Genomic DNA, 23,297 nt, shown 5'->3' with positions numbered 1-23,297 from the left:
TGATTGATTCAAAGGAAAATATTTTCCAACCATAAAATATTTTCAAGTGTTTGGTTGCATTATTAAAAATGTTATGGAAAATATATTTTCTATTATTTTCTCACATTTTTTCATCTTCCAAACATATATATAATAAAAAAATAATGAGAATTTTTTATCAATAAAATCATGATTGGTGACCATCGGTGGCTATAGTTGGCAACCAAAGACCAAAGACATTAGTGGAGGGTGGTGGTTGGGTGACTAACAATGGGGGGTGGGGGATGGAGGTTCTATTTTTTGCGTTTTGGGTGATGTGGAAAATGAAGAAATACAAACGAAAGTGTAAAACATTTTTACCCAGAAGTGCTTTTATTTTAGAGAGATGCTATGTCCACAACATTTTTACAACATTTTCACAACAAATCACAAGTGGTTAGTTATTATTAGTTCAAATTTGAAACTAACATTAAAATTATTTTTTTGCCCCAACAATAACAACCAGTAATTACCTGACACTTAGAATTTGTTGTGAAAATGTTGTTGACATATCATTTCTCTTTATGAGAGATGTTATGTCTACAAGATTTTTACAATATTTTCACAACAAATCACAAGTGATTAAATGATGCGTTATTTCACATCTTTGCCATAGTCCATTCTAGTCTCAATCAAAAGTAGACCCTTTATTATAACATGTTTGAATGATGTGTCTAGAAACAAGAGTAAAGAAAGGTGTAGAATAGAAATTCTTTGTCCCAGGTTATTTGGCTGTATAATTTTCTTATTAGTACAAATTTTTCTACCGATTTTAGTCAAAAATGAATTAATTTCTTTGTTCCACTTTTTATGCTCCTCTTTATTTATGGTATATTACGTGCCAGATTTTTTTCCCTTTCAAACTTTTAGTAATTTTATAAAGAATATATATAACAAGTTAGTGATTAGTAGAGTATAAAATGGAGCATAACAAAGAAGATAGAGAATTTGTATTCGAAAGATGTAATTTTTTTAAAAGGAAAAAAGAAGGGTGTAAATTAAGGATTAAAACAGTGATGAACTGAGTAATATACTAAGGTTCAATAAATATATATTGAAGAGAATTTATTATATATAGTATTATAATTTTTTTTAAACATTATTTTTTTGAGACTATTAAGATTGTCTATAGCTCCTTAGGTGAGGTATCATTTTGTTGGGTCCATTGAGAAGTCAACAAGACTGTTCATAATCTAGCTAAATGGTCTTTCAAGTCTCAAGCATGATGCATTTGCCTGTTTTTGAATTGTGTAATTCTCCCAAGTTTTGCCTGTGTCATCTTGGAAGGAGGCTAGATGTCTAGTGTACTCGTGTTTTGTCCTTCTGTTTTCTGTAAAAGTTTGTTATTCATAAAAAATAATAATAAAAAAAATAAATAAATTCCAAGTTTAATAAATATACTTTTTACAAATATTATGTTATAGAATAGTAACAAGGCTAAAACTTCACTCAATATCTTTTTATTGAATGTGAATTTTGATTAATCCACTATTGAATCACTTTTTTTTTTTTTTTTTATTATATATATACCTTCCATGCTTGCAAAATTTTCCAAGTGTGCCTCCCATGACCCGAGTTAAAGCATTTAACAGTGCCAATCTTGTGAGACTTTCGAGATCTACTCCAGTCCAACTTGGAGTCAAAGTAGCTGTTCTTGTGCAAATAGAACACAACCAACAAAGAGAGAAACATCACAAGAACAAATCAGAAATTTTAGCTAACATCTTGAATCCCAATAAATAAAAGAAAACGTAGATGAACAATTAGTTTCAAAAGGCAAATTGGATTTGAATATCAAAACCACAAAAGTTTATATTATTAACAAAAACACATGTAATACAAACCAGTGACATGAGATTATGGTTCCATTTATCAATATTATTAAAGTAAAAAAAAAAAAAAAAGGCAAGTTACCTATGTCTTCGAGGCTCACATCCAACTTAAGTAAGAGTTATCTAATAATTTTTTATTGTGAATTTTTAAAATCTGAACACGTCCTGCTTCATCAAAAGCACCTATCTCAAGAAGAAGCTATAATCGGCCCGGTTTATGAATTGAACACTATAAGGATGAGTACATGCGTGGGTGCATCAAAGAGAGAAAGAAAGGGAGGGAGAGAATATTACCTCAGAAGAGCAGGATGTATAAGGTCCAATTTGTTGGTTGTTCCAACAATGAAGATGTTGTTCATATTGTGAAAACCATCAATCTAAAATAAACAACTTATTAGTTCGATATTGAACAAGAGGGATAGAAAAGAAAAATAAGAAAAACCTAAAAAATTTTCAATTATTCTAACGAATTTCATATGTCATATTTATAAATTAAATGAGGATTATTCACTAACCATTGTTAACAACTGATTCACAACTCGATCCATTTAGTCTGAATTGGTGGAGCTACCTATTCTCTACACAAAAAAAATTATACCCAATATTGAATCAAAATATGATAATTAACAAATGAATAGTTAAAATTTGATTCTTTTACCTTTGCTATTGAATCTAATTCATCAAAGACAATTATATGGAGTGGACTACATACTATCACCTTAAAAAGGAGGAAAATAAAGAACAGTTAATACATGTTCTAACAAAATGTAAAGTAAATCTCTCTCAAATTTATAGTCTTTACCATACTTCTTGTATTTACTTATTGCTTCCGAGAAAAGATTTCTCACGTTCACCTTAGTATTACCATGCCACATGTTTAATAACTCAGGACCTTTTATAACTTGCATGGTGCAGAATGCTATGTTAATGATAAATGATTGTATCGGACCTAATTCATAATGATATATAAATATAGATGGATGTTGAGACTTTAGTATTTTACTCTCTTTTATTTCACTTCGATGTAATAGATTACAAGCTATTGCCTGACCTTGTAAGTTAGTGGTGTAGGGTGTGCGATGAGTTTTGTTTAGGCGTAGCTGGTGAAATGGAAGAGTGAGTTGTTTAGAGAAACTTACAGGTGGATGAATTGCACCCTGCAAAGAACTCTTAGTTCTCAAAATAGCACTCAAAAGGCTAGGTATTTTATTCACTTTTCAAAACTGATTACAAAAATGAGGCCAATATTCTATTTATAGCTCATGCAGCCACTTAAGTGGCTCAAGCTGACCTTAATTCCTATTGGTGTAGGCTATACTAACTAACACACACCCTAACTACCTGAATACAATTTAATCCCATAGGTTGCTGTACAATAACTGCCTGCACCTAGTACTTGGTTACAAGTCTAACTAATTTGACTCTATCTGTTACAGCAGAGACTTCTAGCCTCCGATGCACCCTCCAATTGCTTGCAATTGATCTGGAAATGGATTGGAGACTTAGTTAACCTCCTCAACAGAACCTTAGTTGACTGCTGGAAGTATTAGACCACAATAGAACAGGCTGCTGAACTCGAACCAGCGGGTACTGCTGCCCTATAGGAACCCAAGCCCTTCTGATTTGAAGAGATGTGGCTCACTAACGATAATTGTGAAGAAACTATTCAGTCAGCTTGGGGTTTGAACACTACTGGTACTCCAATGTTTAGAGTATATGACAAATTGAAAACTGGCAAAAAAAAACAACTTTGGGTGTGGAATAAAACCATTTTTAGTAGCGTCAAAAGAGAGCTCAGACAAAAAAAAGAATTGCTTAAACAGACAGAGTTGGCATACATACAAGGCCACAGTCATTAACCAGTCCTAGTGCTACTACATAAGGAGGTGAATTCTCTTCTTGACAAAGAAGAGAGAATGCAGAGGCAAAGATCCTGTTCTCAATGGCTACAACATGGGGATTGAACATCAGATTCTTCCATGGTAGAGCTACTCAGAGAAAAAGAAAGAATGCTATTAGGGGTTTCAAGAATGAGAGGGGTGAGTGGAAGTCAAATGATGCCAAGATTGCCCCCAATTTTGGTCAATTACTTCTCTCAACTTTCCACTACTACATCCAATCCGCAAGCCTTAGAGCAGGTAATGGAAGGGGTTCAATCATGTGTAATTCGGTCAATGAATGCCATGCTTTTACAACCATATACAGTGGAGGAGGTCAAGGTTGCATTGAAAAAAATGGCCCCATTCAAATCTCCAGGGCTAGATGGTATGTCCCAATCTTTTGTCAAAATTATGGCATGTGGTTGGGAGTGATGTTACTGGGGGTGTTATCTTGCCTAAATTTGGGAAGAATCTTGAAATCTATAAATCATGCTTTCATAACTTTGATTCCAAAATCCACCTTCCCCTTTCCTTAACTTCCCATTTAGCCGCTCTCATAATAAACTCTCTAGAATAATCCTGCCTTGATAGAAATTTTTAACCTAGAATGCACGGACGCGGCTGGGAGGGCGCCGCACCAGAGTCCGACGCGGCGCGACGCGGGACGCGGCGTCCGATGCGGTAGACCGCGCGTCGGTGCCGCGTCTGCTTTTTTTTTTTTTTTTTTTTTCTCAGATTCGCGCCGACTCGGCTCGATTCGCGCCGATGCGGCTCGATTCAGGCCGAATCGGCTTCGATTCACGCCGAACCGGCCTGTTTCTGCCGATTTCGGCCTGTTTCGGCCATATCGGTACATATCGGCCGGCGACCGATACGGCCGAAACAGGCCGAAATCGGCCTTGAAACTCGCCGGAGAGGCCGAATTTCAGACCTCAGGTGTGTTTCTTGCCTTATTCTTTCTTTGTTTTGTGAATCAAGTATATTAATGTGTTTTTTAAGAATATTTTAATAGTAAAAATATATAAAAAATATAAATAAAAATATTTTTAATCATTTTTTATTCGCCGAGTCCCGCACCCGCACCCGCACCCGCACCCGAGTCTCGAAACGCACCCGTGCTTCATAGTTTTTAACCAAAGAAAAATGCCAAATCTTAGCCTCCAAAATAGTATCTCTTATCCTAGTATCCTAGTATTAACGCATTTGAACTCAAAAAAAAAAAAAAAAAAAGTTCATATTCCAAAGAATAAGTTTGGACATACCCAAATTGACTACAAAGTATATCCCCATAGTTTTCTTTAACAAATAGAAAGGCAGCAAATTGGCCTTTTCGGCTAGCTTCCCACTTGGACACACCTTCTGCTACTGCCTCGTCTGGTGGTTACCATTGATTTTTTTTTTCCCACCATTTTGATGAAGAATCCAGGTCCATTCCCAACCCAACAAAAAAGTGATAGCTTTGTTTTTTCTATAAATAGTTTATTTTTTCTTCACTATAAATAAGACCTCAAGCTTAATACAATTTAAAAAAATGAAAATATTTTCATAAAAGTTTCCTTTCTATTCAAAATGGATAAGAGATATAATAATTTCAAATATAGATAAAAACAAACCACTCAAATGCCAAAATAAATGAAAAAACCATTCCAAAAAAAAAAAATCAATATGAAATACATAATAACACAAAAATTCATATTCTTTTACCTTATTTCCTAGTCCCCCAATTCCAACATATGATCAGATTGTGCGTAAATCGGCACCTATGAGCTCTCTTTGACTCATTTACTTTCTTCGCCTGCGATTTATCTTCTTTCTTGGCCACATAGCTTAAGGATCTAACCAAATTGAGAAATAACAAAAACAAAAAGAACCTCAACACCATTAACTACACAAATCTGCGATTTATGTTATATATCAACTCAACATAACAGGCAAAGAAATAAAATAAGAGGTGGACTCACCTGAGAGAGAAAGGAAAAGAGAGAGAAGTGTTGTTTCGGCTGATGAGAACAAGAGAGAAAAGAGATGGTGAGAGATCCTGAAGACTGGTTTGATTCAACATTGCTACTTGAATCATAGTGTTTTTTTGTTGCAAAAGGGTGGTTCTGTTTGTCGTCTCTGCTGGTGATGATTTTGGAGACAGGATGAAATTGAGGGAAAATCTGGTAGTAGTTGAGACTTGAGAATTGAGAGTGACACTAATGGGTGAAAAAAAAAAAAAAAAAATTGTGGGTGTAAACGGGCGTTTTCAGCCCAAAACGGGCGTTTTCAAAAAAGCCAAGCCCGTTTGTGCGTTTGGTAAGTTGAAAACGCAACTTTTTTATAAAAGTTGCGTTTTGAACTTTTAGAAATACTGAAGACAAAACGCGCTCATCAAATGGACCATCAGCGGTCCATAAAACAAAACGCGCTATGCGCGTTTTGTTATATTACCGTTGCAGCACAATGAAAGACCGAAATACCCACACTCACATTCGCCCCTCATCTTTGATCTCTGCTCTCCCTTCGCATTTGACGCCTCCATCTCTTCTCTCTGCCTTGCTCTGCCTTCGTAAGTCTCTCTACTCTTTGTCTTTTTTCTTTGTCTTCCTTTTCTTCTTCCGCTTCGTCTTCCTCTTCTTCTTCTTTCTTTCTTTCTTTCTGGTTCTTCCTCTCCGTAAGTCTTTCTGTAGTTTTGGATTGTGGTTTGTTTTATGGGTAATGATTTTTCTGTGTGTTCTTTGGGTTGATTTGTCATGGGTATGGGTTGTTTTGATTTGGACCGAACCGGGGTTGATTCTCATGGGTCTGATTTGGGTTTTTTTGGTTTTGATTTCTCTGTTCTTTGGTTGATTTCTCATGGATTTGGGTTTGATTTCTCTGTTCTTTGGTTGATTTCTCACTTTTGTTGTGTGGGTTTTGATTTCTCAGGTACCAAAAACACTGATCTGCTACCAAAAACCAGGTACCAACACTGATCTGATTTTTTTTTTTTTTTACCGAGTGTGGGAAAATAAATTTCAGATCTTGCTATGAATGGGTATTGTTCCTTTACTTGTTTTGTTATTTGTTTTTGCTGATTGGAATATATAATGAAGTGTTAGTTTGATCTGAATTTTTTTTTTTTTTTTTTTTTTTACCGAGTGTGCTATTTTAATATATAATGAAGTGTTTAATGAGTATAGTTTGTGAATCTGAAATAGCCGAGATTAATCTTAGCTAGCTTCTAGCATGTGTAATTTGACTTTTTGTTATACACTAATGAGCTTAATAAGTACCATCTTCAATCTTCAGTGTATGTCTGCTAGGCTTGCATACTACAATAAAGGGGATTAGAGTCTCTTTATGATCTAAGAGTAGATTTTACTATGTTATTGACATGGTAATTGGATTAGATACAAATAACTGACTAAGGAACTTTGTAATGATTGGAACTTTGTCAAGTGTTTTACTGTATTTATTAAACAGATTGGAACTTCGATTATGATATTGACTAATGGAAATATTTTGTTGCAAAGTTTGCCATTTGGATCTTTATGCAGTATCCCTAAAATTGTATTAGACCACCATATGGGGAATCCATTAACCTGTTGAAATTTACTTTGTTCTTGGGTTTGCATGAATTGGTTGATTTGGTAAAACTGGGAAGTGCAAAATGGATTTTCTGAGATCTTCCTCTACCCCTTAGTATGGTTGAGAAGAAAAATGAATGGAAACAAATTTGAAAGTCTGCTCTTTTCTTTTCCTTTTAAAAAAAAAATATTATTATTATTAATGGTGCTTTTATTTCAAAGGATGCAGTTAAATAAATTTGACTGTGCTTGGTAGGATTTCTTTTTTCTCTTAGGCTTTATGCTAGGAGAAAAAATACAAAAACTTTCAATGAATTTATTTTATTAACATCTGTACTGTGACAATAGAGCTAGGGTAAGGTTAAATGGTGTGCAAATGAATTGAATAAAAAGAGAGGGCTGTCCCTAAATGAAATTAACAAATTCAGTATGACAGAATTCTTTTCACATAATATACTTTTTTAGTAAGAGAAATCAATTCGTTGATGCACTTCAGCTCTTATTTATGTCTATGTTATAAAGATATGATTAATCATCATTTGATTGTTCTAAGATGCAAGTTACTAATGCTAAATATGATGCCAAATAATCTGTTCCAAAAGATTGCTTGAAAATGAATTTAGGACACAGATTAATGGCTAGCATATGTGCGTCTGTGTGTCTTCACCTCATGACAGTACTCTTTAGATATAAAAAGGAACTCAGTGCAATACACTAACACACCCATTGAGTTATAATTGGATGCAGTGTTTGCCAGATTTATGGAAAAAGTGCTTATCATAATCTGCTACAGAGAACTATCGGTCATAACTTTTTGATGATATTGTTATAGTTAATACCTTCTTATTGTGGTATAATGAGATGGTTTGGAATAAAGAGTGTATTAATATGCTTACTTTAAGATGTTTCATTATCTTATTGGGAATCCAGGTGCAATTCACATTGGCATAGAGCTCCAAGATAGATAATAGCCCGATTTTGTAGCTGAGGATATTCTGTTCTTCATATTATGAAAACTTAAGCATAGACAAGGAAAAAATAAAAATAAAAAGGAAGCAGAATGCTTGTGAAACTTTGAAAACCAATTATTATTATTGTAGTACAATTTAAACTTGGGTTATTGGTATGTATTTTATCATCTTTTTTACATTTTTGTGTTGTATAATTTAAACTTAGATTATTGATATGTATTTTATATGTTTTTACATTTTTATGTAGTACAATTTAAACTTAGATTATTGGTGTATATTTTATCATCTTTTTACATTTTTATTATGTGCTTCATGTTAATGGAAATTATTTAGATTTAATTAATATTATTATTATTATTGTTTAGTAAGTATATGAAATAGATGATTTAATAAGTATGAAATAAACTCACATCCACAAAAAAAAAAAAAAAAAAAAAAAAAAAAAAAAAAAGTTTGAAATAAATTCCCTTATATATACATTGTCCTTTTTGGTCATTTACCCCTCAAAAAGCCACTTTTATAAGTGCTAGCCAAACACTCAACTTTTTCATTATGCACTTTTTAACAACTTTTACCAAACACTCAGCTTTTTGAAACTCCACTTTTTCATTATACACTTTTACAAAACTCCACTTTTTCATTATGCACTTTTACAAAACTCCACTTTTTCATTATGCACTTTTTCAAAAAGCTGAACCAAACTCACCCAGAGTTTTGAGACAAAATTATTCACGTGAGTGGAGATAAAAATGATGATTCTATGGAAAAAGAGTGACATACAAATAACAACAGTTTATTTCATCTAATAATTGTGGCAAAAATTAAGATTTTTGATGTGATACTGTAATTTACATACAATAATTACATCATAAGTTGAGATTTTTTATGTGGCACTAGAAAATATTTCATTTAAATAAGGCTACCCAACTCTCATTCCTAAACTGGAATTCCTACATGCTTTTTTTTTTTTTTTTTGGCTTTTTCTTCTTTACTCAGTCCTGCAGTCAATTAATACAAAGTACAAAGCTATCCCAGAGTCCATTTGCACCACATTTTTCTTCTTCTTTTTTTTGTAATTAAATTTTCTTTTTTCCACATGTGGGGTGCTCAGGCTGCCATTTAGCTTGTTTCTCAATCTCTCTCGTGTCCATCCATTGGAGTATTGGTTGTTAGCCTTACTCGTGTCTATCAAGGTCACTGATCAAAAAAACCAACTAGCCCCCACATGTCTTCAAAGACAACAAATGCTTAAGAAAACCATTCATAATTTTGTAGCATTTTCCTATTATTTAGTAATAAATTTTCTTTTACCATTACGTACCCAATAAGAAAACCATTCAAAATTCTGAACTTGGGAAACATCAAATAAACCTCCATACAGTATTACATTAAGGAGTTGGTCAAAAAATCATTTTTCATTTTGTTACAAAGGTTAATTTTAACAATTTCCATAACTAACAATGTTCGCTACCTAGTTGTAGTTGAAACCACAAGGGCAAGCACAAGTCTCAATTTTATTTGGTTTTGTAAAATTTGTTTGACATATTTATTATATTATGTATTTTTTTCTTTGTCTCTATCAGACTGCCACTCACCCACTACCCCAAACACTATTACCTCACTGCACTACTTTTTTCCTAACTATCTCTCTCTTTCTCTCTTCCCGAATCCTTTTTTTTTTTTTTTTTTTTTTTTTTTTTTTTTTTCAGAATTAGGCTAAGTTGTAACCGTGGGTTTGAATTGGGCTTTAAATTTTTTTAGTTGGGCTGGCTAGGCTATCTGGGCTGTTAGGTGGGCCAAGGTTTTAGAAAAGAGGGGCCCAACCCTAAAAAGTCTAAAATTACCTAACATAATAAAATTTGGGCCAGTGGGGGCCCGGCCCCCCTGGGTCCATCCCTGTTACTGTATCATTTCATTGCTTCGGACGGTAAACAAACAACTTGAGCCCGAGTTCATAAAAAGTTTATTTATGTTCATTTACTTAAAATTACACTTGATTATATTAAATAAACCTTTCTCAAAAAATTATATTAAATAAGTTGAATTCAAATATGAAAATATATTTATGAACATACTTGTGACTTGTGAGTATGAGACTTGATGTAAGTATATATATAAGCTTGAAAATGGGTTGTGTTTGTCAACCAACTAAAACTTGTTTTATTAAGCGGGTTGATGTGAATTGTATCTATATTAACCCAACACGACCGAATTATTAACCATATTAAGTGGGTCATGTCATGCAGTGCAAACTCACTCAATAAACTTGTCATATTTGGATTGAGAGATTTTGATACAATTGTTAAATAGGTCATATTTTTGTCAAACCATTTAGTTGAATACAACTAACTCAACATGACATGCCAACATGAATTATCAACCCTATTTACAATGAACGTTTTACGGTTTGAAAGTTTGTAACACATGCAAATTAGGCTACTTTATTTGTTTAAATTTTTGGACAAGTCAGATTTTCGAGTGAAACATTTCACACTCAACACTCACTTGTCAATATCAATTTTTTAGCTTTATAAACTCAAGATACATTTGATTCACCAATCAAAACCGTTTGAGACCCTTTGGGTTGAGTTGGACCAGACAAGGGGTCAGGTTGAAAAATTCCTTAATAACCCCTATTTACTTATTGGAAGAGCAATAAGAGAATTCCCAATGTGTTCTACAAAAAAAAAGCTTCAAATAACAATCATCTTGTCACCGTTAATATCTTCTCCAAATATCTCCCTGGTCCTTGTACAACTCACACTAGCTTTTAGAAAGTAAAAATATAAAAATATAAAAATGAAGTATATGGTGTACAAAATAAAAAATGATCCTATCATTTTCATACCACATAAATCCCTCAACTTGAGTGGAGAAAATTTTATATTCATAGGTCCCTTTTTTTTCCCCGAAAGCAAATATGAATAGCAAGACTAGCTTGGTGCTACAAAAACAGGTGGAAAAGGAGTCAAAATCATAAGGATCAAACGATAAAGCCCCAGAGATCATATTGGAAGGTCCATGTTGCCAAGCTGTGGCCTGTGGGCTAACAAATTTGCTAACTTGGATATCTAGTGGCACTACAAGAAATTTGGCTTTAGGCGACGTTTTACAAACATCACTAAAAACCCAAAAAATGTCGCTATATACTACAGCGACGTTTTCTTTTTTGTGACGTTAAAAAACGTCACAATAGGCTAGTCACTATAGGTATATTGCGACATTTTTGAAAACGTCGCCATATGTGAATCTTTAATGACGTTCAAAAACTTTTAGTGACGTTTTATAAAACGTCACTATATAATATAACATTTTCGTATATAATTTAGGAAACTACACTTAGTGGCGCTTATAAAACGCTGCATATAACTAGTCCTATAGCAACGTTTTTGAAAACGTCGCTAAAAAGAATTTCCTCATAGTTTTTAGTGACGTTTTTAAAACGTTGCTAAAACTTGCTCATTATTTTTTAACATTAAAAATGCTACTATATAAACTTGCTCAAACCAACAAATGTCCAAACTGATGATTTGCCTAATACACGATATTCCACAATAACAACCTGATCATCAATATTCCACAATAGATGTCCAAACTGTTGTTTTGCTCAAACTAACCTAATCATCAATATTCAACAATAAATGTCCAAAAATAACAAATGTCCAAACTAGCATAGTAACACATTAATCATAGATTCAAATAGATATATAACTATATATATATATATATATTTAATACCAATACACTTGTCTACCTACACAAAATAAAAAAAGATAAAAAATAAATAAATAAATAAAACCACCTAAACTATGACAATATTATAAACAAAGTACAATACTTCTAAAATAAATGTAGTTGTAACAAGGCACTTGTCTACCTACACAAAAAGAACCACCACCCAAACTATGACAATATTATAAACAAGGTAGAATACTTCCAAAATAAATGTGGTTGCTCAAAACAACTATGGATGGAGTCCTTATAAAACACTGCAACATTGCATTTACCGCTATGTGCTAGTTTCTTGATGGGATGAAGCTTGCAATCTATGAGGAGTTGAAGATTGATGATCTAAACCGAAAACACCTTGAATACAAATTAAGAGTATCTAATAAGTTCATAAAGAAATCATTTTGAGTAACAAAATAATAGTTGCTATACTTAAAAAATTTAAACACCCATTACATTCTTAAAACATTAAAATCTAATACTCGTCTAGCTTCTGAAGAATGATTTTTCCGATTTTGCATTAGTTGCATCATTTGGGTTACTCGCTCCTCCAAGTTATCATAACGATTCACTTTCTACAAACTTAAGCAAAAACCATAAAAGTAGAATTGCACATACACTTAAATATAGTGCACAATATATTCAAAACCACTTAATTTCATAAACATGCAAATAAGATTACACATAATCTTAAATATAATAAACAAGCCATATCAACTCTATCAATATCCTCATTCACACAAATGGATTAAGCATTTAACCTCTTAAGAAATAAGCAAAAACCATCTAAAGAGGATTACACATAAACTTGTCTTATACTATACAACAACTTCATAACCACTTAGTTTCATAAACATGCAAATAAGATTATACAAGATAACTTTAAAACTCTTCACAAACAAAACAAATAGGAATACACATGAAAATTTCCATCTAAATTTTCAAAAAATAGTAAACACTTCCAATACGAATGTAAACAGCCTTATAGCACCATGCAAGCCACCCGCTTGCTCCAACTCAATAATCCACCCCAATACAATTATCAACATCTCAAGCACAAAGTTTTAGGCAAAAATTACTTACTATACTCAAGCCAAGCAAACACTTTTTCAAAAAAAAAATCCAAACTTATCACAATAAATGAGTGCTTAACCTGCAAGGTAAAAAAGGACACTTAAATGACGTTTAAGGCAAATAAGGGTGCCATTACAGAAAATTTTAATGAGTCATGGCGCATAAAAATTTAGTAACAATATATATATATATATATATATATTTATATATATAAAGAAAAAAGAGCATTTAGTTGAGATTATATACTCATGACCAGAGTGAAACCCCAACACCTAGGCCAATAACACCAAATGAACATGCCAAAAAAAAAAAAGCCACAACTTTCTTAATTTTCCAAGATTATAAAGAAATTACTATAATTTCATATAAAGTAATAATTATAATTTCTAATACAATAACACACACACAAACACAGCTCAATACCACTAATCAAGTAATAATTGTAATCCCATAACATAATTGTTAAAGAAAAAAAACTTAGTTTTAGAACTTTTAAATGAAATCATGATTGCTTACAAGTATTGAAAACCCAAAAAAAAAAAAAAAATCAACAAATATACCTCAACCATATCCATCCAAATTTCTAAATTTATTAAACACTCTCAATATCAATCGAAACAACCTTATAATACCATGCAAGACACCTACTTGTTCCAACACAACAATCCACCCAATACAATTATCAATATAACAAGTATTGAAATCTAAAAAGTAATAAAAAAACATGACTCAAAAACATCCAAATTTCCAAAAAATAATAAACACTCACAATATGAATGCAAACCGCCTTATAACACTAAAGCCACCCGCTTGCTCCAACACAACAATCCACCCAATACAGTTATCATAATCACAAATATAAAATGCTTACAAGTATTGAAGTCAAAAAAGAAATCAACAAATATAACTCAACCATATTCATTCAAATTTCCAAATTTAATAAACACTCCCAATATAAATTGCAATGACCTTATAATATCATGCAAGCCATCCGCTTGCTCCAACACAACAATCCACCCAATACAATTATCATAATCATAAATATAGAATGCTTACAAGTATTGAAGTCCAAAAAGAAGTCCAAAAAGAAGTCAACAAATATAACTCAACCATATCCATCCAAATTTTCAAATTTAATAAACACTCCAAATATCAATTGTAATGACCTTATAATACCATGGAAGCCACCCGCTTGCTCCAACACAACAATCCACCAAATAAAATTATCAATATAATAATATATAATACTTACAAGTATTGAAGTCCAAAAAGTAATCAACAAACATAACTCAACAATATCCAAATTTTCAAAAAATAATAATAACTCCCAATATGAATGTAAACTATGTTATAACACTAAGCAAGCCACCCGCTTGCTCCAACACAACAATCCACCCAATACAATTATCATAATCACAAATATAAAATGCTTACAAGTATTGAAATCCAAAAAGTAATCAACAAATATAACTTAAAAATATCCATCTAAATTTTCAAAAAATAATAAACACTTCTAATATGAATGTAAACCGCCTTATAGCATCATGCAAGCCACCCGCTTGCTCCAACTCAACAATCCACTCCAACACAATTATCAACATCTCAAGTACAAATTTTTAAGCAAAAATTACTTACCATACTCAAGCCAAGCAAACACCTTTCCAGAAAAAATCCAACCTTATCACAATAAATGAGTGTTTAACCTGCAAAATAAAATAGGACACTTAAATGATGTGGAAGGCAAATAAAGGTGAGAGAGATTGCACATGATCTTGATTTAGACTCTTTGATTGTAGATTGGATCACTTAAAATAAAAAACTAAAAAAAGGTGAAGAAAAGCATATTGGATCTTTTTACATATCCTAAGCGTCAGAGATATCGGTTAGCCAAAGCTACCTATGATTCTTCTTATTTCATTTGTTTTTTCTCCCATTGCAAGAACCACTTGTGATAGAGGGAGACAAATATTAAATTTTACAAATAATATATAAAAAATGTGCCTAATAGAATTCTGAATTTTCTATTAAATTTTACTGAGGTTCTAAAGGCCAAGCATGCAGTGCTTATTACCAATTATTAGAGGGAGACAAAGATTTTTTTGTTCAAGGAGTTGAGCCAAACTCAATTTGCTTGATAAGAAAATACCAGTTCTCACATTAATTGCGAGAATGATCTCGTGGTCCATTAGGTTATTAGTGTCATGTGGGAGATCTTAAGAAACAAAGAGTCAGGTTCATCTATCACTTAAAAATGATAATTGCCACATTTCTGAGCGAGGATGCAAGGAATTGAGTACATTGAGTCATTGACTGAACTTTTTGGAACTACTATTCATCTTTTGTAGCCATTTGGGGATTCACTCACCTATATAAAACTATGGATACAATTTTTAGCACAAAACTATAATTCAAGGATCCATAAGTTTTAATATTTTTAGATGAGATCTTCAACCTTGAATATATAAAAAAATTTAAAAAGATTTAAAATAGCTTTTGTCTTCCACTTTTTTCGTTGGAAACTCATTATAAAATTCATAGAATTTTGCTCTGAAATGGCGGCCCCCATTTTTCTATGATAAACAAAATAATGACACAAATTAGTTCAAAAACATTATAAGTGTGTCGTTTGTTATGGTTTAATAATTTATATACTAAGTTAATTCTTTTTCCTAAGTACAACTTTATAAAATTTTACTAAGGGTGCGTTTGTTTTGGGGGAAAATGATTTCAGGAAATCATTTTCCCCCAAACCCAAGTGTTTGGCAGCAACGGTAAATTTCATTTTCCGGAAAATGGCTTCCTGTTGACCAAAATTTTCACCTTTGACCCGGAAATGATTTTACACCCTCATTTTCACTTCAAATCATTTCTGGAAAAAGAGAGAGAGAGAAGAGAGAGCCCAGATCGGAGAGCACCGATCGTCCGACGAGCACGCTCGTCGATCGACAAGAGGTGCAATCGTCCAAAGAGCGCGCTCGTCGATCGCGATCGTCGATCGTCGCCGCTCGTCGATCGACGAGCGGTGCGATCGCGCCATCAATCGCGATCTCGCGAAGATCGAGATCGCGTCGTCGCGAGATCGCGCCGTCTTCTCCTTCTTTTGGGTTTGTCTAGGTTTGTCTTTTCCTTCTTCGTCTCCAAACACTAGAAAATATTTTTCGGAAAATTTTTTGAAATGCAACCAAACACATGAAAACATTTTCCTTTCCGGAAATGCTTTTACACGAACCAAACACAGCCTAAGTTTTTTGTTCCAGTTTATAGCCAAATCCAACTTATTTTCACCTCACTAAAATAAAAAATAAAAAAAAAAATTCCAAACTCACTACTAGCAAAACTAAACCACTCCTAACTGCATACAATTCTTAAACCTTTATTATAATCAACTTGTCTAAATGAGTATTTCTACAAAGCTCATCCAAGTCAACCACTAAACAAATGTATCAAATCTAACAACAAAACAAATAATAGATATTTAAATATTGAATAACAATACAACATAAATATCAATAGAAGACCAAAAGATATCAATTTACTCTTTTCGTTGAAAATAATTGTACCTTTCCTTGTCGGAGACGATGGTTTTATCGGCGGAAGTGGTGGAGGAAGATAGCAAGATGGGTTGAATTGACTTAGTGGCTTTGAGGGCAAAACAGTGTGTTTTGAGAAAAATGGGTTTGAAGAAAGCGATATGATGAAGATGCGAAGTCTGAATTGGTGGAGGACGACGATGGCCGCGGTGGCTATGACGGTGGTGGCGGGTAGTGGCTAGGACAGATCGGCGGTAGGCTAGGGCGAGGGAAGTGGTGGTGGGTGGTGGCTAGGCTAGGGTGGGAGCGGTGGCGGCGGTAGCAAGAGGGGAGAGTGAGAAGATGAGTTATAGGAAGAGAGAGAGGTGGTACACAAATGAACAAAGAAAAAGAAAGACATGAAATAAAAAAAGAGTGTAGGGGAAAAAAAAAGAAAAAAGAAATGTAAAAAAAAAAAAAAAAAGTGGGAAATGAAAAGTTGGGCAAAACTTTGTGCGGGAAGAATGAAAATTCTGGAGGGAACATATAGCGACGTTTGGAAAATGTCGCTATACAGTTTTGTTTATTTTATCTTTTCTTTTGGCAAGAAGCTACAGAGTGTTATTAATAGCTATAGTGACGTTTTACGAAAACGTCGCTATAAGCCAAATAAATGCCGCTGAAAATGTACTTCTTGCGATGTTTTAAGAAACATCACTATTATTTTGGGTTATAACAACATTTTTTAAAAAACGTCTCAAAAAGCACACTCTTTAGCGGCGCTAATCAGAAACGTCGCAATATACCACTTATAGCGGCAGATTTAAAAACTTTGCTTAAAAAAACGCCGCCTGAACCCAGATTTCTTGTAGTGTGGCTGACAAGGAAGTAGGAACTAAGTGATTCTCAAAAAAAGAAAAAAGAAAAAAAAGAGGGAACTAAGAGAAGCTAGAATTGCGTGGATATCAGAGATGATTCGGACTAATATCCGTGTGAATGAAAGCCAGTTAGGCGTGCATGGCTTCAATAAATATCAAAGAGTGCCCTTTAAGAATGGGATCAACAGTCCCTAATTTTTGGCTTTCTGTGTACTGCCTTCTGCCAAAAGAGATGCTTTTTCCTCGCCAACATTAATTAGGATCACATAAATTGATTTCATGGCTGGTTAGTATTTGTCTTCTTGGATTCTTGGGTTAGCAAGAGGTGGGGGCATCGTCCGGGATATGAATGGTTCTTGGGTTTGTGTTTTTTCTAGGAAAATTGGCATTGCCACTAGTTTCATGGCCGAGCTATGGCCTTGAGAGATGGCATTTTTCTTTTTCAAAAGCTTTCTTTTTCTGCTGTTGAGATAGAAGTAGATACTAAAGCTATAGTCAACCTGTTAAACTCTCCCCAGTCCTCTAACAATACTATTTCTTCTATTTTGAATGAGTGCAAATAGTTAGTTTCCCATTTCCCTTGGTCAAGGATCAAGACGAAGATTTAATTTTGTATGAAAGTCCGCATGTGGACTTGGTTAATTTTCTAGAATTATATCGGACTAGGTTTGGTTGTACATTAAAAGGCGCTATCCTGAAACCTCTCTTGTTCTTCAATTAATGAAGCTCCTTCACTACCCAAAAATAAATAAATAAAAATAAATACTAGAGTAAGAAAGAACTTTTAAACTGTATATAGAGTCATCAATAGATGGTATATTGTTGTTGTTGAACAAAGTTCCTTTTGAAATTAATTTGGAGATAAACTTTTCAAACTTCTTATATATATATTTTTTTAGGTGTGAATTTTGACAATCTGACTTTTGAATTTCATGTTCCTTATGTCTTTAACATGCATATGAAATTTCATTCAAATTGGATGTTACTTTCTATACGAACAATAAACCTTTTTTTTTTTATACACAATTTTAGATCACAAAAATTTGAAATTTTAACATTTGTTTGATGATATAGCAATTGATCATTGATCTTATTGAAATTTTGCAAACATGAAGGATATAATAAGATCATCTAATCCAATGGTTAGATTTTCAAAATTTACATTTAGCATAAAGATATATGAGGAGTTTGAAGGGTTTTTCTCCTAACTAGTTTGGAGAGAAACTCTTCAAATTTCTCATTTATATATTTTTCGTGTGAATTTTGAAAATTTGCCCGTGAATTTTATGTTTCTTTTGTCCTTAACATACATATCAAATTTTATTCAAATTTGATGTTATTTTCTATGCGGTCAATAAAATTATTTTTTATACACAATTTTAGATCACAAAAATTTGAAATTTTAACATTTATTTAATGACATAGCAATTGATCTTTGATCTTATTGAAATTTTGCAAACATGAATGATATAATAAGAACATCCAATCCAACAGTTAAATTTTCAAAATTCACATTCAATATAAAGATGTACGGCACCTAACGTCCAAGTTCATATTGGGCCTTGGACCATGAATCAATCATATGGGCCAGGGGTCCAACCTTCACATCAACAAAAGCCCCGGCCCAAACCCACAATAACTACCAATCTGAACTGAGTGTTGTCTAGATACTTAAAAAGTGGACTGCGTACGCCCTGCTCACAGGCTGCTCGGGAAACCATTTCCAGGCACTATATACATGCTCGGTCACATTGCCCGATCACATCACCATTTAAGTGCTCAGTAGAACCTTAGGAAACTCCGCTGCCGAACACATTTACTGAAGTGGGAACCGTTCCCAAAGCCACTCGTACCTAAAATTCCACTTAAGTTCATCAACATTGGACCTTTCTTTGCACTAAGGAAGAAGATAATGATGATCACCCCATTAACAAAGGCTATAAATAGGAGAAACGAATGAATAGGAAGGGGATGCAATTTTGAGGAAAGAAAAGAGAGAGAGAGAGAGAGAGAGCAGGAAAGGATCTAAGAAGAAGACAACGTTGAGAAAGAGAGAAAAGTGATCTCATTGGGTCCCTTAGCCTAGAACAACCCAAGGTAGGATACCCAGACCCACCAGATAAATAAATTGTGAGCCCAAATAGTGGTTTGGCCCAGCAAGCCCGTCTTTGGAGCGTACAATTGGCGCCCATCGTGGGGCTCTCCTATGACGTTGTAGTTCAAGAGGGACTCAAGCTCAGGGAAAATGTCTGAAAGGCATTCGGGGGACCATGCGGGAACTGGATCCGTAGGGTCTTCCCGGGGGTCAAGTTGACGAGAGCGCAGACAGAAAGAACGAGAAGATAGGGGGCACGACCAACAAGAAGAGATGTCCGGCACAGGAGGGGGGTCGTACTAAACCCAACGGACGGTTTCTGGTGCTATGGGACATAGGCAAAGGGAGGAGTGGGATGAAGAGCTCGAACGGCTCCACAGACTAGTCAGGGGTTTGGAGTTGAAGGTGAGAGGTAGGCACCGGAGAGGAGACAGAAATGACCTGCAACAAGAGGTCGGGATTGGGGAAAATAGATATGGAGAGGGATCCAATCAGTTTGGACCTCGACTACGGCGAAGTCGTTCACATTCCCGGGAATCCCATCGGTACCAAGACCGCTCGCACTCGAGAGGGTCTCGACGAAATAGGAACCGGTCTCCCTCCCGGGAATTGGGGCAACGCCGAGACCATTCACATTCTTGGGAAGATCAAGTGAGAGACTCACTCTCCCCGGAAGAAAGGCGACCTCAGAATGCTGCCATGGATGCCATGAGTCACGCTCTGCGAAAAGTAGCTCGATCCCCGTTTTCAAACGAAATCGAGCGAGCCGAAATGCCAGACAGGTTTTCCCGTCCACTGTTCAACTGCTATGATGGGAAGATTGATCCGGTAGAACACGTCAGCCATTTTATTCAGATGATGTCTTTGCATACTCATAATGATGCGCTCATGTGTAAGGTATTTCCTTCAAGTTTGGGACCAACTGCTTTGAGGTGGTTTAACGGGTTACGGAAAGGATCCATACATAGTTTCTTTGAGCTGATTCAGGAGTTCGGCGTTCGGTTTGTGACGTGCAACCGAGTACCTCAGCCAGTAGACGCACTTCTCTCAATGAAAATGAGGGCGGGAGAGACCCTCTGTAGTTACGCCAGCCGGTATTGGGAGCTATACAATGTGATAGACGGGGATAACGAAAGGGTCGCAGCAAGCACATTTAGGATGGGGTTGCCAGAGGATTCCGGACTACGAGAGTCGTTAACCAAGAAGCCTCTCGAAGGCATGCGGCAGCTTATGAGATGCATCGAGGAATACAAACGATTAGAAGATGATCGACTGCAGGGCAAAGGTAAAGCGCCGATGATAAATCGTCCCCGGCAAACAAGTTTCCCGCTCAGGCCTCGTGGGGGTTTGGCGATTCAAGAGTCAGCCGCACAAATGGGAGAAGTGAACATAACGTTTAAGGAACTGGTACACAGGATTCTTGACTGGATCAAACACGAGCCATATTTTCTATGGCCGAACAAGATGGGAGAGGACCCATCCAAAAGGAATTGGAATCTGTACTGCACTTATCATCGAGACAAGGGTCATACCACCGAACAATGTTGGGTATTAAAGGATCACCTCAGGCAACTAGTCAAGACTAGGCACTCAAAGGATTTTCTGCTAGACTCGGGGGACAGAGTTGTAGGGCAAGATACCCGGCAAAGGGGGAACCCTTTCCCACCCCTTGTAGGGGTTATTGAAGTAATCTATGTTGTTCCGGAGAAGCTCATTGTAGGAATGAGGAAAGGAGTGTTGACAGTGGTACTGGTAGAGGGTAACCCGGATCTACAGTCGCCGGGTAAGAAGATGAAGTTTGCACGGGAACCCGTCTCATTTGACGATGATGATTTGGAGGGGACGATCCAGCCACATGATAACGCATTAGTGGTCACAGCCTGAATGAGCGGCTTCTTAGTGCAAAGGCTGATGATAGACCAGGGAAGTGGGGCTGACGTGATGTACCCTGATCTGTTCAAGGGACTCAGTCTAAAGAAGGAGAACCTGATAAGCACACTTCACCTTTGGTTGGGTTCGGTGGCAAAGTAATGATTCCTAAGGGACAAATCTCTCTTCCTGTGATTATGGGAGGGAAAGAGGTGGCTGTGACATTCACAATAGTAAGTTCATTTTCCCTGTATACTGCCATCCTGGGAAGACCGTGGATCCACTCAATGAGGGCCGTCCCATCAACACTACATATAAAGATTAAGGTCCCAACCGAGCAAGGTGTCACCATGATAAGAGGAGACTAGCAAGCGGCCAGACAGTGTCTTATCGCCGTAGTGAATTGGAAGCAGAGGAATCAGGTCAGTCAGGGAGAAATCACCAGACAGCTGGTAGGAAACGAGGGAACTGAGCGGTTCGAACAGGAGCATGTTGAATGGGAAGATGTATCCCGGAAAGACCCTTTATAGCAATCAAAGGAGCCCTGAGAAGGAATGGGGGCTGGTTGTGCTGAGGAGTTAGTAAAGGTAAAAATACTACCGGACACTAATAAATATTTTCAGGTTAGAGCAAGCATGAGTAGCGAGGAGAGAGTCCAAGTATTGCTGTTTCTGGTTCAAAACATAAATGCTTTTTGCTTGGAATCCTTATGAAGTTCCCAGGGTTGATCCCGAGTTTATTGTCCACAAACTTAACGTAGACCCCTCATATCCCCCGAAGAAGCAGAAACCAAGAAGGTCGGCCAAAGACCATGTTGAGGCAGTAAGATAGGAGGTAGAGAAGCTGAAGGAGACAGGAGCAATAAAGGAGACCTTTTTCCCGGAATGGCTGGCAAATACCGTGGTTGTCTAGAAGAAGAACGGCAAATGGAGGGTTTGTGTGGATAAAGGGGTATGCTTACACCCAGAGAAAGTAGGCCAACTCCTGGCCGAATTGCATAAAGGGGTATGCGGCAGCCATGTAGGGGGATGGTCATTGGTACACTGGGCAATGACTCAAGGATTCTGGTGGCCCCAGATGTAGAAGGATGCCACGGGATACATTCGGAAGTGTGAGCAGTGTCAGAAGCACGCCCCTCTGATACACCGGCCTGCCGGGCATTTAAACCCGATTAGCAGTCCTTGGCCCTTCGCACAATGGGGGCTGGACATACTTGGGCCATTTCCTCGAGCAACGGGCAATCGAAGATTCGTGTTGGTTGCCGTTGATTACTTCACCAAGTGGGTAGAGGCAAAGGCTTTGGCCAATATCCAGGATGTAAACATGAAGAAGTACGTATGGAAGAATATAATAATCAGGTTCGGGGTCCCGGACTCCCTTATATCGGATAACGGGTTGCAATTTGACAGCCGAGGTTTTCGTGAATTTTGCAACAATCTCGGTATCAGGAACAGGTACTCTACTCCTGCGTATCCCTAGGGCAATGGCCAAGCTGAGGCCGTGAACAAGGTCATCGTGAACGGCTTGAAGCGAAGGCTGGAAGGAGTGAAGGGCAACTAGGCCGAGGAACTACCCAATGTTTTGTGGGGATAACGGACAACTCCTTGGAGGTCCACGGGTGAAACCCCATTCTCTCTCACTTACAGGGCTGAAGCCGTGATACCAGTCGAGGTCAACTTATGTAGCGCACGAGTTTCAGAATTCAATACGAAACAGAACGAAGGTCAGCTGATGGAATGCCTAGATTCACTTGAAGAACATCAAGAAGCAGCGACTATAAGACTAGCGGAGTATCCACAAAAGCTTGCCCGATGCTACAACTGAGGTGTAAGGGTGAGAGAATTCAGCGCCGGAGACCTGGTACTGAGAGAAGGGCAGTAGGAAGCATGCG

At 35.9% G+C, this 23,297-nt stretch overlaps 2 protein-coding genes and 1 long non-coding RNA gene across 4 annotated transcripts in view; 2 read left to right on the top strand and 1 right to left on the bottom strand.

The window, feature by feature from the left end:
- Window positions 1-5,941, bottom strand: part of LOC126717557 (uncharacterized) — a 185,028-nt gene extending 179,087 nt beyond the window's left edge. For both annotated transcript variants that reach the window (XM_050419365.1, XM_050419366.1), the window contains exons 1-5: window positions 5,692-5,941; window positions 5,435-5,565; window positions 2,366-2,428; window positions 2,145-2,227; window positions 1,549-1,666 (exon numbers count right to left, since the gene is read on the bottom strand). In XM_050419365.1, coding sequence (XP_050275322.1) covers window positions 1,549-1,666; window positions 2,145-2,227; window positions 2,366-2,398 — 234 coding nt within the window. In that variant the 5' untranslated portion in view covers window positions 2,399-2,428; window positions 5,435-5,565; window positions 5,692-5,941. The remainder of the gene's footprint in view (window positions 1-1,548; window positions 1,667-2,144; window positions 2,228-2,365; window positions 2,429-5,434; window positions 5,566-5,691) is intronic.
- An 82-nt stretch (window positions 5,942-6,023) lies between these two features.
- On the top strand, window positions 6,024-8,553 carry LOC126717562 (uncharacterized). The gene is made up of 3 exons (XR_007652650.1): window positions 6,024-6,281; window positions 6,641-6,674; window positions 8,212-8,553. It is a non-coding gene; the product is annotated as an uncharacterized LOC126717562 (long non-coding RNA).
- Window positions 8,554-19,864: 11,311 nt separating this feature from the next.
- Window positions 19,865-21,421, top strand: LOC126719428 (uncharacterized). Its single transcript, XM_050421979.1, has one exon. It carries the CDS (start codon window positions 19,865-19,867, stop codon window positions 21,419-21,421), a length of 1,557 nt encoding a protein of 518 aa, XP_050277936.1.
- Window positions 21,422-23,297: the final 1,876 nt, after the last annotated feature.

Source organism: Quercus robur, chromosome 3 (genome assembly GCF_932294415.1).
Source record: "Quercus robur chromosome 3, dhQueRobu3.1, whole genome shotgun sequence".
NCBI lineage: Eukaryota > Viridiplantae > Streptophyta > Magnoliopsida > Fagales > Fagaceae > Quercus > Quercus robur.
This window is presented reverse-complemented; position numbering and strand designations above follow the sequence as displayed.

Excerpts from the sequence above, each read along its gene's own strand:
- LOC126719428 (XM_050421979.1), top strand. The coding sequence starts at position 19,865 with ATGGGACATAGGCAAAGGGAGGAGTGGGATGAAGAGCTCGAACGGCTC.